Source organism: Octopus sinensis, linkage group LG1 (genome assembly GCF_006345805.1).
Source record: "Octopus sinensis linkage group LG1, ASM634580v1, whole genome shotgun sequence".
Taxonomy (NCBI): Eukaryota; Metazoa; Mollusca; class Cephalopoda; order Octopoda; family Octopodidae; genus Octopus; species Octopus sinensis.
The window spans coordinates 138,092,904-138,115,267 of NC_042997.1; the positions used below are offsets into that span (position 1 = coordinate 138,092,904).

Genomic DNA, 22,364 nt, shown 5'->3' on the forward strand with positions numbered 1-22,364 from the left:
GTTAAAACGGTTTAAATGGAGCTGGTAAGCTGGAGAGCTGAACTGGGCTCCAGTTTGTTTTGGCTTGGTTCCTACAGCTGGATTCCCATTCCTAATGCCTACCATTTTACAGAGTATACAGGGTACCTTTTATGTGTCACCAGCAAGGGCATTTGGCTAGATATGTAATGTAAACAGATTATAATTGAATAAAAAAAAAAGTCTTGTGTTGATGACATAGTAGGGCATATTTAGGACAAGAAGATGTAGGACATAGTATTAAGAATTTCTGTACAAAAATATTAATTCTATTTTTATTTACAATAAGTTTGGCCAAGAATTACAACAGTACAAGTCTGAAATATACTCACCATATCTTCATCAATTTCTAGAGTTATTTTGAAAATGTCTCCCTGTTCTGTCTGAGCCAAGAAGAAGAACATTGACTGAAATAGAAGAGAAAAACAAACCAGTTGAACATCTGTGTAGGTAAGGAATGAATTTTACAAATGTAGCTGTGCTTTATATAAACTAGTAAGTGAAGATGTAAGAAAAAACAAGTTTATAAGGTATTTGCAGAACTCTCTGACTTTGTTTCTCAACTGTCTTATTGTAAGTTGAATCGCACATCAATAAAATTCTATCAATCTTATTGACATTACCAATCAAATACCGATTCTGATGTCATCATTACACATGTGTATTTGCTCCAGTCATGTCCTGGTTGTTTGCCTGGTTGAAACTGCCTTTCCTCAGTTCAAACTGGAGTTTTGATATAAGACTTTTACATTTTTTTCACTGCATCTGATTTTCTTATTTTATTACTTGGAGTTTGCTAGGCTTTTCATTCTTGTGCTCCTTGAGCTAATAATAAATCCTTACAAATCTTATAAGCAGCATCATTAATGTTTAGGCCTAGGTCAACTCTGACTGAGAAATATTATCAAAAGCTTTCTAGTCATGACCATCCAATTTTATTTTCTAAGACTATGTTCCTTACTGAAGATAGTAGGGTATAATTAGGCTGCTATTTCTGGCAAGATGAGTGATGAATTAGAAGCTCCATTATTGGCTCTGAATCACTCATCATCATCATTTAACGCCCACCTTCGATGCTGTCATGGGTTGGATAATTCAATATTGGTATTTATTTTTTAACTCGTTTCAGTAATTGAACTGTGGCCATGGTGGATTAGCATGCTTTCAAATGTTTAAGTCAATCAAGTCAGCCTCAGTACTTATATTACTGATCTGACTTAATACCAATTTTATGCCTATAAACACACACACACACATGGGCATTAACTCATAAATCATCATCCTTTTAACATCCTCATTTTCATGGTTGCAAGGGATAGACAAAATTCATTGAGGCAGGTTTTATACAGCTAGGTGCCCTTCCTGTCACTAACCCTCACCTGTTTACTCCTAGTCCTTCAAATTGTATGACAAAGATGGATGTTTACAATCAATATTCAATGCCAAGACAACAGGACATGAACACACTTACACAGATACGACAAGCTTCTTTCAGTTTCCATCTACCAGACCTACTCACAAGGCTTTGGTTGCAAGGCAAACTTGTAACCACATAGCTACATTTCTATTTAAATTACCTTCTCTTGACCGATAAGGCTTCAAAAAAAAAAATATATGGAAAATAAGATTGTGCAACAATCATACTTTTCTCTTGATTCATTGATATATTCAAACTATATTGAATACATAAGATAAATCTTATTCCACCAGCTTCCAAATGAAAAAATACAAAAATAATTAAACAGTACCTTTGTTTTGTGAGAAGCACTGCATACAAAAATCATTCCTCGTTCAGGGTCATCAAGGTCATTCTTTAAACAGAAATAAGTAGGAAATACATCCAAATATTATATAATGCAAAAATTACAGACATCAGTTACACTTAAATAAAAATCTATATAAAATAATAACAGCTTGGAAAACACATATTAGCCAGTTAAAAATGCACAAAAACTTCCCTTAAATTATAACAGAATGTTTTTATTTGATTATGAACATTTTAAAAATGAGATGTTTTCAATCATAGAATCAGGGAAGTTAGAGTCAAGTAGGTTGATTTAAACAAAATTTACACAAAAGTTCATGCTAGAAAAGAAAAATGTTCTTACTCGTCTCCGTGGAATTGGACATCTAATGTCAGGCTGATCTCCAAAGTTCTTATATGTGATATAGTTTTCAGAACAAATTAAGCAACCACTTGGACCATCACTGCCTCCAGGTACTGTTGTTGTTAATAATAATAATAATAATGATAATGATGATGATGATAATAATAATAATAATCCTTTCTACTATAGGCAAAAGGCCTGAAATTTGAAGGGTGAGGGTTAAGTCAATTACATCGACCCCAGTGTTCGACTGGTACTTATTTTATTGACCTCAAAAGGATGAATGGCAAAGTTGACCGTGGCAGGATTTGAACTCAGAGCATAAAGACAGACAAAATACCACTAAGCATTTTGTCCAGCATGCTAACGATTCTGCCAGCCCACCACCTTAATAATAATAATAATAATAGTTTCAAATTTTGGTACAAGGCCAGCAATTTCAAGGAAAAGGTAAGCCAATAACATCAACCCTAGTGTCCAACTCATAATTAATTCATCAACCCAAAAAGGATGAAAGATGAATTTGAACTCAGAACATAAAGACAGACAAAATGTAAAGCATTTTGCCTGATATGCTAATGATTGTGCCAGCTTGCCATCTTAATAAAAATAATAATAATAATCCTTTCTACTAAAGGCACAAGGCTTGAAATTTGGTGGGAGGGGACTACCTCAGTGTTTCACAGGTACTTAATTTATTGGCCCTGAAAGGAAGAAAGGTGAAGTCGACCTCAGCAGAATTTGAACTCAAAATGTAGCAGCAGACGGAATACTGATAAGCATTTCACCCAGCTTGCTAACGATTCTGCCAACTCACTGCCTTAGTAATAATAATAAAAATAATCTCTTTTAATATATGCACAAGGCCTGAAATTTGGTGGAGGAAGCCAGTTGAATACATCAACCCTCTCTTTAACTTTTTCTTTACCCTTATTTCTTAATTTACAAAGGTGAAAAACTGACATAAACTTTTAGACAATGCTATCAAGGTCTTTCTTCTCTATAAAGACATCATCCCTGAAGATGTTGCAATTTCCAAGCAACTTTAGAGAGATGAAATTTGAGGTAGGAAAAAAGTCAATATTTTGTAAATGTTATATATAATCAAGGATCACCTGAAAGTATTCTAACATCAAGACATAAATGATTTGATCTGATAGTAAAGTTTGATTGTACCAGCCTACTTAAAAATAAAATTCATATAATAATCTGCTTGCCTGTTCACCCGTTATACTTTAGTTAATTACAGAAGTAGAGAGAAATTTGAGTAGAGAAAAGAAGAGTATAACACGCCAAGGCCAAATGCATTACATGGTTACTTGAAGGGAGAATTGAAGAGCAAGAGAAAACGACAGTGAGAGAGAGAAGTGTTAATGACAAGCTGTAGGGTGGGGAGGGAAAGTGAAGAGAAAGAGAGAAATATTAAAGACATGAAGAGAGGAATTACATGGTTAAAAAGTTTGTTGAAGAGATAGAAAGAAAGAGAGAAATATAAAGTGGTTAGCTGAGGGAAATTTTAAATCCATATAATATATAATTGTGATTAGAAGTGAAATAACTCAGCAAAATAAAAATAAAAATCATCCTTTCTTTCTTAAATAGCTTCTCTTAATCTTTTTTGTTGTGGCATTTTCACAGGGTCAACTAGTTAAACATAAATTCATCAAAAACCAGCAGTGATATATGACATAGCTACTGCTTCTTCGTCATCATCAACAATATAAGCTTTTCTACTTGCAGAGAATAACTTCTGCATTAATGAATTTTTTTTAGGCCTATCCAACCAACTTATTCTAAGGCTTTGGTTTACTTTTAACTTACATAGCTTCTGAATGGTTGTATCTGCTGGGTCTCAGTTTAAAACAACACTAGTCAGAAAATGGAGGCAATGATGTGAGGAAATATATAACAATGAAAGCCAATATAAACTGTATTTGATGGCACAGGCATATTAGATGCATTCCATGTTCAGTAGCACATATTCAGGATTACTCTATCAAATGTAATACTTATTTATTTATATTGCTTTGAATTTATCATGCAATATCTTGTAGGTTTGATATTTTCCTAATGTGATTGCTAATTTTCAGAAGGACATTGTAGGATAAGTGTGAAAAGCTGATTTTGGCTAGTTTGAACATAAAATAGGTAGAATATTTAGATCAGACATGCCCAGTTTGAATACTAAAGGGTTAAAATGTAATATAGACCCAACTGTGGATATAGGACCTGAGGTGAGTTTTTGAGACACTTTTGTTGGGGAGAAAAGTACCACAAATACTGTAGATTAAAGATGCCAAGATTCATGGCAATAAAAAAATCTTGGAGCAGTATTTATTTTTTAAACTGGAAAATGATAATCCTATATTGATGGATTACAATGTAAGAAACAAAAAATGTCAACTTACATGTTTATTTTTTAAATCACAGCTAAAAGAAACAGTATAATATACGAATATGAAGGACTTACCAGCAATCAGAGAATTAGCATGTTCTTCAAGTTGTTCAGAATATTTCCTTACAACATGGTTGAGACCAAGATCCAATTCATAATAAGTAAGCATCTGATGAGTCTGGAGAGCAGCTTCCCCTGTTGGGTCATAGTCAGCTTCCTAAAATACAATTCACTTCATTAATGTTTATTTTGATAAACACATTTGTGTTTATCTTTTTGATAAACATGGTACATTTTTTTTAATAAACAAAAAGAAAAAATGACATGAAAAAATATGGAAATTATTTTTTTTTTAAATGTATATAATGCAGTCTGTCCCATCTTTCCACTGGAGGAAGAGCTAACTGTAAAGAGTTCACACAAACTATATTTAGTTTGAACTCTCACAGATTAGTGATTTGAAGGGAACTCTTAACACAGATAAGTTCTATTAGAAATGGGAGGTAGAAAGATTTGGTACAGGAAAAGGAAAAAGACAGGTACATAATTGGGTATATATGGGGAGTGAGGATGATCTTACACATGTTCATTTGTTTTTCTACATGTGTCTTAAAATATCATAGATCTCTTTCTTACATCCAAACCTAGATGATACTCAAAACATAAGACTCCTAATCACTGAAGTCTTTTAACCTTTTAGCATGCAGATTACTCTGTCAAATGTAACGATGTTTTGAATAAATCATGCATTATCTTGTAGCATCACAATTTCATTGATGTGAATGATAGAAAGGACCAGCTTAGATGTGTAGACTTCCTAGCAAGGGATGATGATGCATTGGACTGGCAAAAAAAAATACAGTTGCAATACACATAGGGAAACAGCTTTGTCGGAAAATTCTCAGGTTAGTCAGTCTCTGACTTTACTAATATCAATGATAACAGCTTTTTTTTTTTTCAAAGTTTTCAGAAGTAAGAAATTACTAGTTTGTAGAAAAGATAGCTTCCAGTAAATGCAACTTCAACAGAAACCATAATGGTAATCACTAGAGAGAGAAATACATTCAAGATAGTACAGATACTTATTGTGTATGATCATTTCCCATAACCTTATTATAATAATACTTTGCCTGTAACAAAAATAAGGAAATATAATCTTACTTCATAATCTATCTCAAGACAAGCAAATGTTGGATTTTCAAATCCTACATCAACTCCAACCATGTGGTAGACAAGTGTGCTGGATTTGTGGGCTTCAAGAGGAGAAGAAATTGTTAGTCGAGCTTGAGCATCTCTGTTCAGGATATATACTAACTTCTGTTTTTCCACGGCACCTGTAAATGAAATGTAAACAATTAGATTAAATAGTCTTCAAAACATCAACTGCTCAACTTTGAAGTAAAAATGATATCTATAGAACCTTTCTTTAGCATCAAAATTTCCAGTATAATAGAAACTCTAGCCACTACATCTAAGAAAGGCTTTAGCATACTTTGTTGAGTTTTTTATATCCTTAAAATTATTGGTTTCACATTTTGGCACAAGGCCAGTAATTTCGGGAGAGAAGGGAAGTTGATCACATTGACCCCAGTGCTCAACTGGTACATATTTTATTGACCTCAAAAGAATGAAAGGCAAAGTTGATCTCAGAACATGAAGACAAATGAAATGCTGCTAAGATTTCACTCGGTGTGCTAAAGAATCTGCCAGCTCACCACCTTACTCCTTAAAATTATCAGAAATGAAATAAGACTGTGTAAAACAACTAGGAACATTGTATTGATCAATGCAGAGAAAATAAAACTGCAGTTGATAATTTTCTTCAAATCTTTTAAGCTATAAAGATGAGCTGGCTTGTAACAAGTAAAATGTTGCTGAGATAAGTCACATAAAAAATGTTCACAGACAGCTGCTCACATGATATTTTGTGATTGTGCCCTTTCTTATATCGGCTAATCAATAATATTGCAAGCAACGTTTTATACACAGTTTTAGCATATAATAGCTGATTTAAGAGATATTTTCTTCCACTATTTCTTTTTAGTAGTGCATTCTACATAACTGACACCAGTTCAATGACAGCCTTTTCAAATCTAACACTTTTTGCTGGTTCACTAAACTGACTGATTAAAGTATCATAAAGTTAATCTCTGATGCCCACTCTCATTTTCCTTCTCTCACTCTCACTACTCTCCCTCTTTGTCACTCCAGGCAATGTGATAAACATACTTCCATTTTACTGCCCCTGTCACTGACTTTCCATTTGTCATTTACATCTACTTCCCTTCCACACAATCGTGTTGATGTGGCAGTAAATATATACACACAATGCTAATTATTATATGTAGATCTTCAAGTAAATAAAATTACATACCTATGGAGTTTTTTTTTATTTGCTGATGTCTTAAAAATCTGAACAAGTAAAGCGAAAGAGACATGGGCATGCGGTTAAAAGGCTTACTTAGCAACCACATGGTTATGGGTTTAGTACTTCTGTATGGCACATTGGACAAATGTCTTCTACTATAGCCATAGGCCAACTAAAGCCTTGTGAATGGATCTGACAGATGAAAACTGTTGTTGTGAGTGTGTGCATACATTCTTTTATTCTTTTACTTGTTTCAGACATTGGAATGCAGCCATACTAGGGCATCACATCAACGTTTTAGTTGAATTAATCAACCCCAGCACATTTTTTTTTAAGCCTGATACTTATTCTACTAGTCTCTTTTAATGAATCGCTAAGTTCTGGGGATGCAAACAAACCAACACTGGTTGTAAGCAGAGGTGGGGGGGACAAACAGACACAAAGATACATATACACACACACACACATATATATATATGCATATATCATCCATCATCATTTAGCATCCGTTTTCCATGCTAGCATGGGTTGGACGGTTTAACTGGGGTCTGTGAAGCCGGAAAGCTTCATCAGGCCCAGTCAGATTTGGCAGTGTTTCTACGGCTGGATGCCCTTCCTAACGCCAACCACTCTGTGAGTGTAGTGGGTGCTTTTTACGTGCCACCTGCACAGGTGCCAGACAGAGCTGGCAAACAGCCACGAACGGATGGTGCTTTTATGTGCTACCGGCACGGGGGCCAGGCGAGGCTGGCAACGGACACGAACGGATGGTGCTATATATATATATATATATATATATATTATATATATATATATATACATATACATACATACATACAATGGTCTTCTTTCAGTTTCTGTCAACCAAATCCACTCAAAAGGCTTTGGTTGGTCCAAGGCTATAGAAGACACTTGCCAAAGGTGCCACACAGTGGGACTGACCCTGGAATCATGTGGTTGGGAAGCAAGCTTCTTACCACACAGTCACACATATATATTTTATGTATTTATGTGTGTATATAGTATATGTGTGTGTGTGTGTGCGCACATGCGTCTCCTTGAATTGGTATCATGTGAGTTGTAAATGTCAGTCATGCAAGCAATGTTCTTCATTTCCAATCTTCCATGAAAACATGTTTAGTCATGGGGAAATACTACCTTGCATGGAAACAGGTGAGGATTGGCGACAAGAAGGGCATCAGACTGTAGAAAATCTGCCTCAATAAACTCCACCTGACCCATGCAATCATGAAAAAGTGGATATTAAAATAATGATGATGGTGTTATTTAGGCTTGCAGGAGTTTTAAGGAGAATTAATTCATAGGTCATGAATAGTTAATGTTCTGGTTTTTTTTTTAAATCTCAACTTTCTCAGAAGAAAAGCAGACAAAGTGGAATAAAAAAGTAAATATTTTTTTGTTACCTGTCATTACTGCACGTCCCTTTGGATCAACAGCCAAGAACTGACCGGGGACAATCCTCCGACAACCACTCTTGCCAAATGTCTCTTGATGGATCTAAAATAAGAAACAATAATCAGTTATTTGTACTGAATAAATATAAGCTTTAAAAATGAAAAATAGAAGTTGAAGAATAAAATTATGAGAAACAATACACAAGTATACAAAACACTAGTATATGTATATTTCAAGAACAAAATTATATATACATGCACACTTTGTTTTCCAACCACATGGTTCTGGGTTCAGTCCCGCTTTGTGACACCTTGGACAAGTGTCTTCTACTATAGCCTTAGGCTAACCAAAGCCTTGTGAATGAATTTGGTAAACAGAAACTGAAATAAGCCCATCATATGTTTGTGTGTGTGTGTATACTAACTTGAAAGTCACACTCTGTGCAGACTTTTAAGCTAGCTCCTGCGAAGGGTTAATTGGACCTGCAACCCAAAGCTAAAGAGAGCCATAATAATAATAAAGCATTTATTGGTGTCCTACCAACATGGTATTACTTTAAATTCATTTTAAATGAAAAACTTGTAAGTTCACAAATTTTTTGGATTCTTTTAAAATTTGAATTTTTAACTGTAAACATATAACAGATCCTCATCCAGGCCTGATCCCAACGCTGGATATTCAAGAACCAAATGAAGGGCAGATTTTCAATCCCAGGATCATCCTGGTCCCATAGAGCAAATGTAGACTAAGATACAGGGGTCCCAGATGGACAGACAAACAGAATTGTTTATATATATACACACACACATCACTTTATTTCATTTTGCTCCAGTCCACTCAGCAGTAAATGAGCAACCCTGTGATGCACTAGCATCCTATTCAGTGGGAATATGATTTCAGTCACTTATATGCCATGGAAACTGGGTAACAAACCCAATGAGTTTTAGAAATCAAGATAGTACTTTCCTATAGTACCATTACTATATATGTGTTTGGTTGCTCCACTTGTTAGAATAAGCAGCCAAGTCACCCTTAAATTATCCTCTTCAGTCTTTAAAAAAATAAGAGTTCAATTGATCTTATAACAAATAAAATCTAACCTCTTTTTAATGTAGTTGCATAATTCTTTATAACAGTTGGATGACAGAAACCAGGGGTAATACATAAGGGTGAAATAGCCTCAATTTGCATGTTCAAAGCAAATAAGCAATTTCAATAATGGATAGCAAAAAGGAAATGCTAATTAGATAAATATAATATTACCTTTTCAAATGCATTTTTAGATGGAAGATATTCAAGGATGACAATCCTTCCGGAATCAGATCCAACAATAATATAATCTGAAAAGAAACAGATTTTGAAATTAGAGAGTGGAAAATTTTAGATAAAGAAAAGGTGTACAAATGGAGTGGAAAATATTAACAGTGAAAAACAACAGTTCTTTCATTTCACACACTATCTATGTTCAAATCCCAAATCACACACCATGTCAAAACATGCTTTCTTTAAGAGTTTGTAAATATATATAAGTCTCTTACAGAAGTTTATAAAAAAATGTGAAATAGAAGACACATTATTCTGTGGAGAAACTAATATTCTTTAACCAGTTTCACCTCTATCAATTATTAAAATTGTTTGTATTTCATGCATGAGAAAAAGAGAAAAGGAGGCAGGACCTCTATCAGTCCAAGCTGACTGAATCTACACATATCTGTACAAGCCTGAACTAGATTTTTTTGTAAGAAGACTGACAGTTGTCCATACAGACAAGTCTCTCATCTCCATGACACCAATGTTTATCCAAGGGAAAGGCTGCCAACTTTAGCTAATACAGCTTGGCATTGCTTCCAGCACACAAAATGCTGGAACAGCTACTACTAAGCAATTTGCTAGATCCTCTAACAGTGCCACCAAACCTTACACTGGATTGGTAATTTTTTAATGACTCAAAAAGGATGAAAGACAAAGATAAGAACTCAGAACACAGACAGTACTGTGAGGCATAATAACAATTCCAATTCACCACTTTCAAGACAAAGTAATTAACACAAGAGAAGCAAACTCAATATGTTCATCGGGTGATTTACTCTACAGCAAGCATTCAGATCAGGTTTCTGTTCTAAGGATAAATACTTCCTTAGATGCCCTAAAAATGAGGGTATAGATGCTATCCTTCATCATATGATTAACATTGAGAAAAAAATAAAACAAAGCAAATTATTTTGAGGTCATTACCAATAAGCGTGTATAGAAATCCTATCACACTTGTCAAAAGGAAAACAAAGTTAGCTAAAGCTATATAAAGAAAAGTAATTGTTCTAGCCAACAATAAAATGTTATAGTTTCAGGTTCTCAACAGTTACACTTTAACAAAATCATAATTAGAGTTAGCTACTGATAAAAATCTAAAAAAAAAAAAAAAAAAAAAAAAAACTTACCTTTAGTTCCACCTGTAAGTCGAAAAGGTAACAAAGCTCTTATCACACCAAATATCTCAACAGTTAAAATAGTGTAGACTTTCCCTGTGTTAGGGTCAGGACGCAAAAGCTCTAAGATTTTGCCCCTTGATACAATAACTTCCTGCTGTTTAGTTCCAGAGAAATTACCATGGACAGCTTGAGTTATTCCTGTTGCTCGTTGTAATGTCAAATTGTACAGAAACATGGTGATGCCTGAAGTAAAATGAAAATGGAAAACATGAGTATATAACATGAAAAAATTTCAGTGTAGATGAAGTAATGATAGGTTAAGGGTAGGATACATTTCTGGCAATACATGCCTACTAAACCCACCAATTGCTGCTTCAAGATGTGGAAGGTTTGTGAATTGGATATGGGCTAGAGTGCAGACTTTGATATTTATGTGGGATACGAACATAATGGATGAAGACAAAATGGATTAGGACATGATATTGAATGGTCTTTAACTGACCCCTTTCATTAACACAGACAATTCTATTTTAACTGTTTTTCTGCAGTGATTCTGACAGAATAACTTGCCTTAAAGAACATGTATAACAACAGTACAATAAGGGGCAATTGCAAAGTGCTACCTCAAGAAACAAAATTTACTAAGCTGATGGGACACTTTCCAGATGTAAAAGGGAAACATGTTAACCACCTCATACAAGGACAAACATATATTTTTGTGAGGTTGGTGCTACTGATCATCAACATCATCATTATTTAACATCCATATTCCATGCTGGGTTGGATAGTTTGACAGGATCCAATGTGTTCAAAGATCATATTGAGTTCCTGGTCCTTTGTCATCTGTCAGGCTTAGGATCCTGAGGTCAGGATTCACCAGTTCATACCATGACTATCTGGGCTTCACCTCTTCCACAACTTACAGCTACATTAAGCAAATGGCACTTCTTTATACAGCTGTCCTCATCTATATGCATTACATGTCCATACCACATGTTGATGCTGAAGGCAAGCAAGCCTACTTATATTGCATATAATAAACACGTTATTGGTAAATCCAACCAATATCATGCTTATTACCTATTTGGACAGCCTGGAAAGAAATGGGATACATTTCATAGCTTTTAGCCTATTTAACTACAGTGAATTCTTTTATTGCATGCATGAAAAGCTATAAGGTACTGCTACCACCAAAAGACTACTATCACATGAAATTTGGTGTTGATTTTGTATCTTAGCTACAAAGAGGCTACTCTTCCCATATGCAATGGGCTAGAAAAAATGTAAAATTGACTGATGTAAGAATTATATAATTATAAACAGAGAATAATGATTTCTGTAAGATTGAGAAATAAATTATAGGAATGAAATGTGTAGAATGTGTTCATTGTAAAAGAGAAAAACTGCTAAAGACTATCAAGTTGAAACCTCTTTTAGAGATTTGTTTTGTGAAGTGCCAATGTGTAAAATGGGGTTTGGATTAATTTCATGACAGAAATACAACATGAAAATATTTTATTAAATCTGTAGTTTGAGAGAAATGCAATTATTATATAATCCTTACATTTGAACACAATGTGCGAAAATGGGAGATCTCTATATGTGCTAATCCCTAACTGTGGAGGGAACCAGTGGAAGAGGTAGACCCAGGAAGACATGGGACGAGGTGGTGAAGCATGATCTTTGGGTGTTGGATCTCAGAGACAATGACAAGTGATTGAGACTTTTGGCAATTTTCTGTGCTTGAGAAGACTTGTCAAGCCAAGTGAGATCGTAGTCATGGCCAGTATCAGTGACATGTAAAAAGGCACTCACTACACTCTTGGATTGGTTGGCATTAGGAAGGGCATCCAGCTGTAGAAACCAAGCCAAATCAGACTGGAGCTTAGTGCAGTTCCAGTCAAACCATCTAACCCATGCCAGCATAGAAAACAGATGCTAAATGATGATGATGATATTAACTTTCACTATGTACACACCTATACTAATTTATGTTTCTGTTAACAAGCTTTTTTATTGGACCCAGTTATCTACTAAGTAAATTATCTGAGTAGACTACCATTAGTAAGTATATTGACTAATAAAAGAGTTTTGTACTTTCTTTTAAATGGAAATGTTTGAATGAAATATAGAGAAAGAATGAAATTTTGTATTGATTATACCTACTCTCAAGGTGAGACAAAATTGTTGGAGATCAACATTTGGGTCGTTGTTGGGTAATTTTAATAACAAAACGAAACGTACAACAGATAAAGATTCAATTTTAGTGCTTATTCATAAAGTCATTGCTTTTACACCTATTAACTAATTTCACCTGTCCATATAAACCAAATTTAACAAAAAACAACATCAGGTAAAAATACATAACCATAAATCACTGGTATTTAAACACCTACACACAAAATATCAAGACTGCACGTAACAAAATTAACAAGGTTACAAACAATTATTGTTGATCCCTGTCTTGAGTATGATTAACACAAAATAGTGTGAATAATCATTGTTTGACAGAGTAAGCTAAATGCTCAAGGGTTAAAAATATCTTTTATCTTTTACTCGTTTCAGTCATTAGACTGTGGCCTTGCTGGGGCACCACCTTAAAGAATTTTAAGTCGAATGTATTGACCCCAGTACTTATCAATTTCAAGCCTAGTACTTTGGTACATATTTTATCAGTATCTTTAACCAAACAACTAAGTTATGGGACATAAACACACCAACACTGGTTGTGAAGTGGTGGCAGTCAAACACATACACACGCGCACACACACATATATATATAATACAATGGGATTCTTTCAATTTCTGTCTACCATATCCACTCACAAGGCTTTGGTTGGCCCAGGGCTGTAGAAAACACTCGCCCATGGCTCCATGCAGTGGGACTGAACCTGGAACCATGTGACTGGAAATTCAAGCTTCTTACCACACAGCTATGCCTCAATATATAAAGGTTTTTTTATACACATCTAAGTTGCATATTTTTGAGTTAACAGACAATCCTCACTTAAGAATACTCTTTAGTTTATCTACTGATGAACAAATAAATACATTAATAACCATGCCAAATGAAACTTCAGCACCAATTTGGCATTGATGTAGAAGAAATGAAAAACCACAAGCTAAATTTAAATCTCAGGCAGGAAATAATGTAGCTATGGTTCTTAACCCTTTCGTTACCAAACCGCTCAAAGCCACCCGAAAAAAATTTTGGTTAATGTGACCAAACCGCCCAAAGCTGCCCGAATTTACCTATTCATATTTAAATGAGAATATCAGAGCAAATCTCTTTAGTACATTCGTGAAAACACGTGATTATGCTTCGTAAACAGTTAATCTACAGTTTTGTACAACGATCGACGTGTAATTTTAATTCCCTGAATTTTGGGAGATTTTTTTTCACATTTTTTTCGGCATCGATTTTTCTTCAACTTTGAAAATGGATAGGAGTTTCATGTTATCAAGCATTGATTCCGAATTGGAAAATTTGTGAAACAAATACTAGGTACTGTTGTGGATTTAGTTTTTATACAGGGACAATAATGTTAGTCAGCATGGCCTAGGGAACGATGTGGTCTGGAATTTATCACTTCCATACCATAACCAGGGCCGTATATTATTTTTTGACCGATTTCTTTAGTTCGGTCAAACTTACGGTGGATTCCAGTATTTCACTTTATTCCACCTTTATGGTACACCTGTTGTGCATTAAATTCAACTGATGATATAGTGATGTGCACAATTCTTCTTTATCAAAATTTTGTTGCATACCCATTTGAATATTAACTGATGATTCATTTTCTATGGTGATGTTTAAACAAAATTTTAATTTGTTACCTTTTGCTCAATTTAAAATTTTAATATTTTTACCTTTTGCTCAATTTACCTGGATTTACCTGTAATTAAAGTCACTTTGAGACAAAAGTTATGCAATAGAATTGATTAAGAACCCTTTCTTTAATTATGTTCCAAATATCACATTAATATGTTGATAAGTAAAACAGTTACAGTTATTTAATGAAACAAGCCTAGATTCATGATTATTTTAGAATTTAATTGAAACTCATGAGGGGTGTATTTTGGTCAGAAATATAGTAATGAAAGGGTTAATGGTGAACACAATAATATGAGCTCATGCAGATCAAACAAAGGCACAAGTATTGAAAATGAAGAAAATGCAGAATCAGTCCCTCAGGCTTTGGATGATATTCCAGACTCAATAAAGATTGTGATTTGATAATACAAGAACAAACATTCCAAATAGAGTTAGACACAATTCTTGGAATAATGACAGGAATTAAACCAATTCTGTTCTGAGAAATATGATATCATTATTATGCTAACATTACTGAAGGTGGCGAGCTGGCAGAAACATTAGCACTCTGGGCGAAATGCTTAGTGGTATTTCATCTGTCTTAACAGCTTTTCATCCATCTTTACATTCTGAGTTTAAATTCTGCCAAGGTCAACTTTGCCTTTCATCCTTTCAGGGTTGATAAATTAAGTACCAGTTGCGTACTGAGGTCAATCTAATCAACTTGCCCCCTTCCCAAAATTTCAGGACTTGTGTCTAGAGTAGAAAAGAACATTACTGTATAAGGCAGTGAGCTGGCAGAATCGTTAGCACACGAGGCAAAATGCTTAACAGCTTTTCATCCATCTTTACATTCTAAGTTCAAATTCTGCTGAGGTCAACTTTGCCTTTCATTCTTCCAGGGTGAATAAAATAAATACCAGTTGAGCACTGGGGGTTGATGAAATCAACTTATCCCTTTCCCCGAACTCACTGGCCTTGAATCAAAATTTGAAACCAATATTACTGTATGCATTTTACATATCTGCATGTGACTGGATTTATCTAATGTAGCTAATAGGTCAATATAACAGCTTGGAAATGTAAATAATCACATATTCAACTGTGACTGTATTTAGATAAATGCTGTCAGGTGGGTAGTGATATATGAACAAATGTCTTCAGCTGGTTGCAAGAATGAACCAGAAAATATATATAGCCGACCTAAGCATGTTTTTCAGTTTGCCGAGTTGAGACAAGGTTGTGCTGAAGTGGATGATTCATCATTAATTGTTTGTAATATTTGGAGAATTATCTTGCAGCTCATACTAGATTCTGTGATTTGATGCTTTGGTAATCAATTTTGGAAATATAATTTCATGATGCTAAATAGGCTGCATTATGTATCTACAATAAGAATTTGCACACAAGCACAATGGCAAGTCTTTAGCTTCTTATGCATAAAGGAACCTATCTTTTGTGATAAGAGTTTACTTTACAGAAAATGTCAGAAGCAATTTACATAGTGTAACATGGCTTTATCTGAAGTAGTGTTAAGTCATGATGGTAAGTGTCTGATAAATGTTACTATAGAGATGAGTTTAGTTACCTTTAAACATGGAATGAATTCCAAACCTTAATATGAGTGTTTGTAGCAGTTACTAGAGCTGTAATACACGAACAAAAAACATTATTTACATTTGACAGATATTTGTCATCTTGTTTGTTGTTAACACAATGTTTTGGCTGATGTACTCTCCAGCCTTCATCAGGTATCCTGGGGGAATTTCAAACCTGGGTTCTCATTCCTAAGGTATTTTTCTAATGTTCTTATTATTATTATTCAGGTCACTGCTTGGAATCTTGGGGTTAATAGTCCACGCTCTTAACCACTACGCCATATGGAGTGAATTTTAGGGTTTATAAATCTAATATTTTCCTATCCTTCCTTAATACAGGTTCCCATATGCTACTCATATCTGCACTAGGTCTGCTTAGGAGGTTATTATGTCCTAGGATATGTGCTGCCCCTTTTAGTTTTTGTATTTTCCAGTGGTGTTCTCTGTCTATTATTTTAATTTCATCCCACAGGCAGTGACCTGAATAATAATAAGAAGAAGAATAACATTGGAAAAATACCTTAGGAATGAGAACACAGGTTTGAAATTCCCCTAGGACACCTGATGAAGGCTGGAGAATACATCAGCCGAAATGTGTTAACGACAAACAAGATGAGGACAATTATCCGTCAAATGTAAATAATGTACATAATTCCTCATCTCTCAAATATAGAATTGTACACACTAAAAATATTGGTAGAATTGATCTACCATGACTTTTGCTACAGAGATGATAATCAGTTATTCTGGTATCCAAACTAGGAAACCAAGAAGTAAACAGACAATTCAAAATGTCTTTGACTAACTATTATTGCACTGAGTGTACCAAACATAAACAATGATGAGTGCTCTACAGTGATGCAGGGCAAAGATGATGAGTGCTTCTTCATTATGGTCACTGCTTAGTAAGTGAAACCAGTAAAAGAACAATATAATTAATATTATCCTTTTTCTTTTACTTGTTGCAGTCATTAGACTGTGGCCATTCTGGACACCACCTTGAAGAATCTTAAGTTGAATGAATCAACCCTAGAACACTTTTTTTAAAACCTGGTACTTATTCTGTTAATCTCTCTTGCCAAACTGTTAAGTTACAGGGACGTAAACATGCCAACACCTGTTGTCAAGAGGTGACGAGGGAGGGGCAAACAGACACAATGACACATACACAGATATACAACAGGCTTCTTTCAGTTTCCATCTACCAAATCCACTCACAAGGCTTTGGTTGGCCTGAGGCTATAGTAGAAGACACCTGCCCAAGGTGCCACACAGTGGAACCGAATCTGGAACTACGGGGTTGGGAAGCAATCTTCTTACCACACAACCACATTCTTAATATATATATTCTGACAGATCTGAGTGTTAATATCTGATTGCTGTTGTTTATAAAAGAAATCATACCTTCCTTTAGATAATGTGTGTTTATAACATGCATGTAACAATATAACAAGTGCAAGTACACTTTGAGACAGTGATGTTTTGCCCTTGTTTGTCTCCTCAGACAAAGCTGCCCTACTATTGTTTGAATTCTTGCTGCTAGGAGTGCACCTCATAAATGATTATCTGTTTGGCAGACAAGAGCACATATCAGTAAATAATTTGTTTGCTGAGCTCTATAAACAAAAGCTTGTGCTCATTAGATTCATCAATCTGGCAAGATAAATTTGACTGAGGAGACACACAGTAAGGTCAAAACACCAGTATCTCTAAGTCCCCTTAAACCATTAGCCCCATTAGCTTTTAAGCTGGCCATATCCATCCCAAATATTCTACCTGTTGTATGTTCAAACTAGCCAGATCTAGCTTCTCACACATATCCTGCAATGTCATTCTAAAAATAAGCAATCACATCATCAAATGCCAATGCTACAAGATGACGCATAACTAATTGAAAATGGTGTGAATAGATAAACATTACATTTGACACAGTAATCCGGATGCTAAAGGGTTGAACCAATGAATTGCTTGTTACAAACATGCACCGTCTAAAGGGAGGTGTTCCCTGATCACAAAAAACAACAGCAATCAAATATTTACATTTGAATCTGGCAGAACATATTAAGAATGAAAAGATACATTACTCTTTGGATTTTCATTGTTCTGCATCGAAGATATGGCTGTGTGGTTAAGAAGCTTGCTTGCCAATTGTGTGGTCTTGGGTACACCACTATAGCTTCAAATTGACTAAAGCCTTGTAAAGGGATGAGGTAGTCAGAAACTGAGAGTAGTAAATTATGTGTATATGTATGTGTATACATGTGCATGTATGTGTGTTTCTGTGGTTGTGTACCATTGTCCAGACATCATAGGATGGTTGCAAGCTAGTGTAATTATCCTACAAACAAGGTTGTTCATTTCCAGTCTTCTGTGAAAAGTATGTCTAGCTATGGATATAGATGAAGGTTGGCAACAGGAAGGGCATCCACCCAAATAAAATCTGCTTCAACAAATTCCATTTGATTCATGCAAACATGGAAACAGGACGTTATGACCCAAAGAGAATGGGAAATGACAATTTAGGCATATCAGTAGGTAATTTTTTTTTTTTTCCGTTTTTCCCCTACGTCAGAGCAGGAAAGGCAATCTTTTTCAGGTCTTCTGTGACTGGTGGATGGAAAGAATGTTATCCTCAGATGTTTGCAATAAAGTGGACTCGATTTAAAGCACTTAGTGGCTAAGTGAATGGTGTGTTCTACCACTCAAAAACAGAAACGGTATCGACTGGTATTACAATTTCCATCTACCAAATTTCATTCACAAGACCAAGGCTTTATTTGACATCAGACTATATTAACTAATCAACACAAACACAAGTAGATACAGAAATATAGTGCAATGCAACAATAAATGAAAACAGTCAGTAACAATAGAAGAAAAAAAACACGGATGATGGTAGATCATCGCCATTTTACGTTTGTTTTACGTACTGGTACGAACCGGACAGTTCGGAGGGCCACGTTACGCTCGTGCGTTTCACTTTGGGCTGGTTTCTACGGTTGGACGCCCTGCCTAAAACCAACCACTCTACAACGTTTACTGGGTGCATTTCATTGTCACCAGCACTAACGAAGTTGTCATATCTTCGAACCAAAGGATCCTTTCGGCCCTACGTTGTCTCCGCTAGTTCGCAAATCACAACATCGGCAGAATGTATTAAACGTTAAGTTCACAATATCTCAATCACAAATCTATGATAGGAAAACGAAAGAATCCCATAGACACAACCTGAATATTTTGAACATATTTTCTAGCTAGACCAGAAAATGCAGCAATTCGATCAACATATTCCCGTGCTTTCAGAATGGACAAGGGCACTATTCATCTTAGTATGCAGTGCGGAGTGGAATCGTGGAATCAAGCTATGCAATTTCGAATTGTGAAGTGGTGCAATCGATGATGATGATGAATTATTTTCTCTCGGAGTATAGCTAATTTTGTAAGAAAAACTTTTAATCGATCCAATCGTCTTCTATATAAAATATGAAAGAATGCCCTTTCGTTGTTACTAATTTTAACGACGAATTAAGCACATCATGATAAACAATAGAATAATGCGGTTCGTATTCATAAACAGGAGTGCTGTGATAATTTCATTTTTACTCTTTCCATGGACAGTAATTTGTTAAATAACATAGCGAACGATCCATCTAGCAAATTGAGCCACAGCCAATTTAACTGATAAACAAAGAAACAAGCATTTCTCATTACCATAACAACATATATGTTGGTCTTTAATATTCACTTATGGAAAGACAGTTTTTCAAATTACCAGAAAATGCTTCAAAAGTTGCAAAAGAAAATCGATCACGATTGCAAATAATCGGAGATACTGAAGTCACATTACAAGAACTATTGATGTAAATAAAAGTGTGTCTGGCCATGTGCTAATAATGTGCTTCACCTTCCTCTATATTTTGTTTGTGTTTAGATGCCGGAATTAATGTCTGTGTCATTGTACGTGTATTCTCTATTTATGATTAACATCTGTATACGTGAAATGCATAACTTTGAAAATGAAACAAATAATTAAGCATTAAAATTTATTCTATATACAAAAATGAGCTTATTTAACCGAGATTCATATACTATTGGATGTAACACGTAATCAATACGATAGTATTGATGCAAAATATTAAGCACTTGACAATTATTAACGTATGTATCAAGATAATTTTTTTGTTATTCATTAAAAACAATTTAAAGCTGCAGTTGTTATATAGTTTCATAATATAGTATATAGTTGATCAGTTTACGTATCATGCTTTCAACGACCATGTTAGAAAAAATGGTTGTATGCATATACAACCGGCAATTACAGTTTTAAGATAGACAAAGGATGCAAAATTAAGACAAAATAAGTCCTCTTACCTTGTTAGATAACAATGCTATTCATGGGGTAAATTAAAATATGATACCATAAAAACAATTAGAGGATTTTAACAGATTATTTGAATAATTTTGATACATTGGATTGATATATCCGGGAAAATATGCAATTTTCAAACAATGAAGAGTGACAAGCAGCTTAACTCCCCTTTTTCATGGCGCGAATACATATTTGATTTCTTTGAGTCTCCTTCGAAAAATAATTATGTATGATCAATGTGATCGGCCAATTGTTATAAATGCATCATTCCTTCTGAATGCATTTGAGTTTCCATGCAAATCCTTATTAAACTAATTTAAGTCGTCTTTTTCAATTCAAAAATAACCAGGAACTAATATAAAGCGCAACTCCAAATAAAATTCAATTATAAACTGAAAACTGGAGCTAGCTTTGTTTGAATAGACCTATATTCTAAGTCGCTCCAGTCATGTCCCGCCTGTCTTTTCAGATGTAACTAGCAAAACTTTATTCAATCTCTTTTCATAAGGTGTTGAGGGAGATTTGGTTGCTCTTTCTAACAGATCGAGTGATTTTATAGAGGTTGCGTAAAAAGTTGAAATTCTGATGAAATACAAAACATGGCACTAATATTAGGACGTTAGTTAAATATTACCCAAAGAAATTAAATTGGTTTTAAATTTTGACACTATCCCAGCAATTTCGGGGGAGGAAGTAAATCGATTACATTGACCGCCGTGCTAGGATCTTTTCTTTTTGAACGGCAGTTTTCAACACAATTTCTAGTTAACTAAACACTTTTAAACTTCGTATACTGGTAGAATGTGTCAAATAAAACATTTTTTCTCTTGGCTTTCTTGAGAAAATTGTAATTTGTAAGTTTAACGTAGTTTAATTTTTCGAATTTTAACCAATCAATTGCCTCTAGTGAGCTAAAATCATTTGCTGCGTCTAAAACTGAGTCAACATCCTGTCACTAACCCTAACCCTAACCCTAAATTTTAGCCTTTCGTTTTTTTTTTTCTTAATTGTTAAATTAATTTAATTGTTACGCGTGTGTCTAAAATTATTCGTTTTGTTTCTGTTTTGAGTTTTGTTTTCGTTTTAGTCATTCGTTTTTTTTTTTCTTAATTGTTAAATTAATTTAAGGATAACAATTAAGAAAAAAAACGAAAGCAATGGAAAATAATTTAAACAATTAACAAACAAAATAATTCTATAATTTTATACACACGCTTTCCGTACATATACATAACGAAAGCAAAAACAAAAACAAAACGAATAATTTTAGACACACGTGTAACAATTAAATTAATTTAACAATTAAGAAAAAAAAACCGAAAGGCTAAAATTTAGGTGAGGGTGAGGGTTAGTGACAGGATGTTGTCTCAGTTTTAGACGCAGCAAATGATTTTAGCTCACTAGAGGCAATTGATTGGTTAAAATTCAAAAAATTAAACTACGTTAAACTTACAAATTACAATTTTCTCAAAAAAGCCAAGAGAAAAAAATGTTTTATTTTGACACATTCTACCAGTATATGAAGTTTAAAAGTGTTTAGTTAACTAGAAATTGTGTTGAAAACTGCCGTTCAAAAGGAAAAGATCGCCGTGCTCAACTAGTACTTAATTTATCAATCTCAAAGGTTTGAAAGGCAACGTCAACTTCAGTGGAATTTAAACTCAGATAGTTTTAAGTCGGACGAAATACCGAAAAGCACTTATGATTCTGTCTGTTCGCTGTCTTAACCGTAAGAAATTATATTGGCTTCAAATTTTGATACAAAGCCAGCAGTTTTGTGGAAGGGGTATAGTCGATTACATCAACCTCAGTGTTTCACTGGTACTTATTGTATCGACCCCAAAAGTAT

The 22,364-nt window shown here is 34.4% G+C and overlaps 1 protein-coding gene across 1 annotated transcript in view; it reads right to left on the reverse strand.

The window, feature by feature from the left end:
• LOC115210802 (splicing factor 3B subunit 3) overlaps nt 1-20,672 on the reverse strand; it is a 45,198-nt gene extending 24,526 nt beyond the window's left edge. The window contains exons 1-9 of the mRNA XM_029779546.2: nt 20,518-20,672; nt 10,744-10,977; nt 9,569-9,645; nt 8,314-8,407; nt 5,683-5,855; nt 4,597-4,738; nt 2,127-2,239; nt 1,767-1,829; nt 351-425 (exon numbers count right to left, since the gene is read on the reverse strand). Coding sequence (XP_029635406.1) covers nt 351-425; nt 1,767-1,829; nt 2,127-2,239; nt 4,597-4,738; nt 5,683-5,855; nt 8,314-8,407; nt 9,569-9,645; nt 10,744-10,969 — 963 coding nt within the window. The 5' untranslated portion in view covers nt 10,970-10,977; nt 20,518-20,672. The remainder of the gene's footprint in view (nt 1-350; nt 426-1,766; nt 1,830-2,126; nt 2,240-4,596; nt 4,739-5,682; nt 5,856-8,313; nt 8,408-9,568; nt 9,646-10,743; nt 10,978-20,517) is intronic.
• Between the last annotated feature and the right edge of the window lie 1,692 nt (nt 20,673-22,364).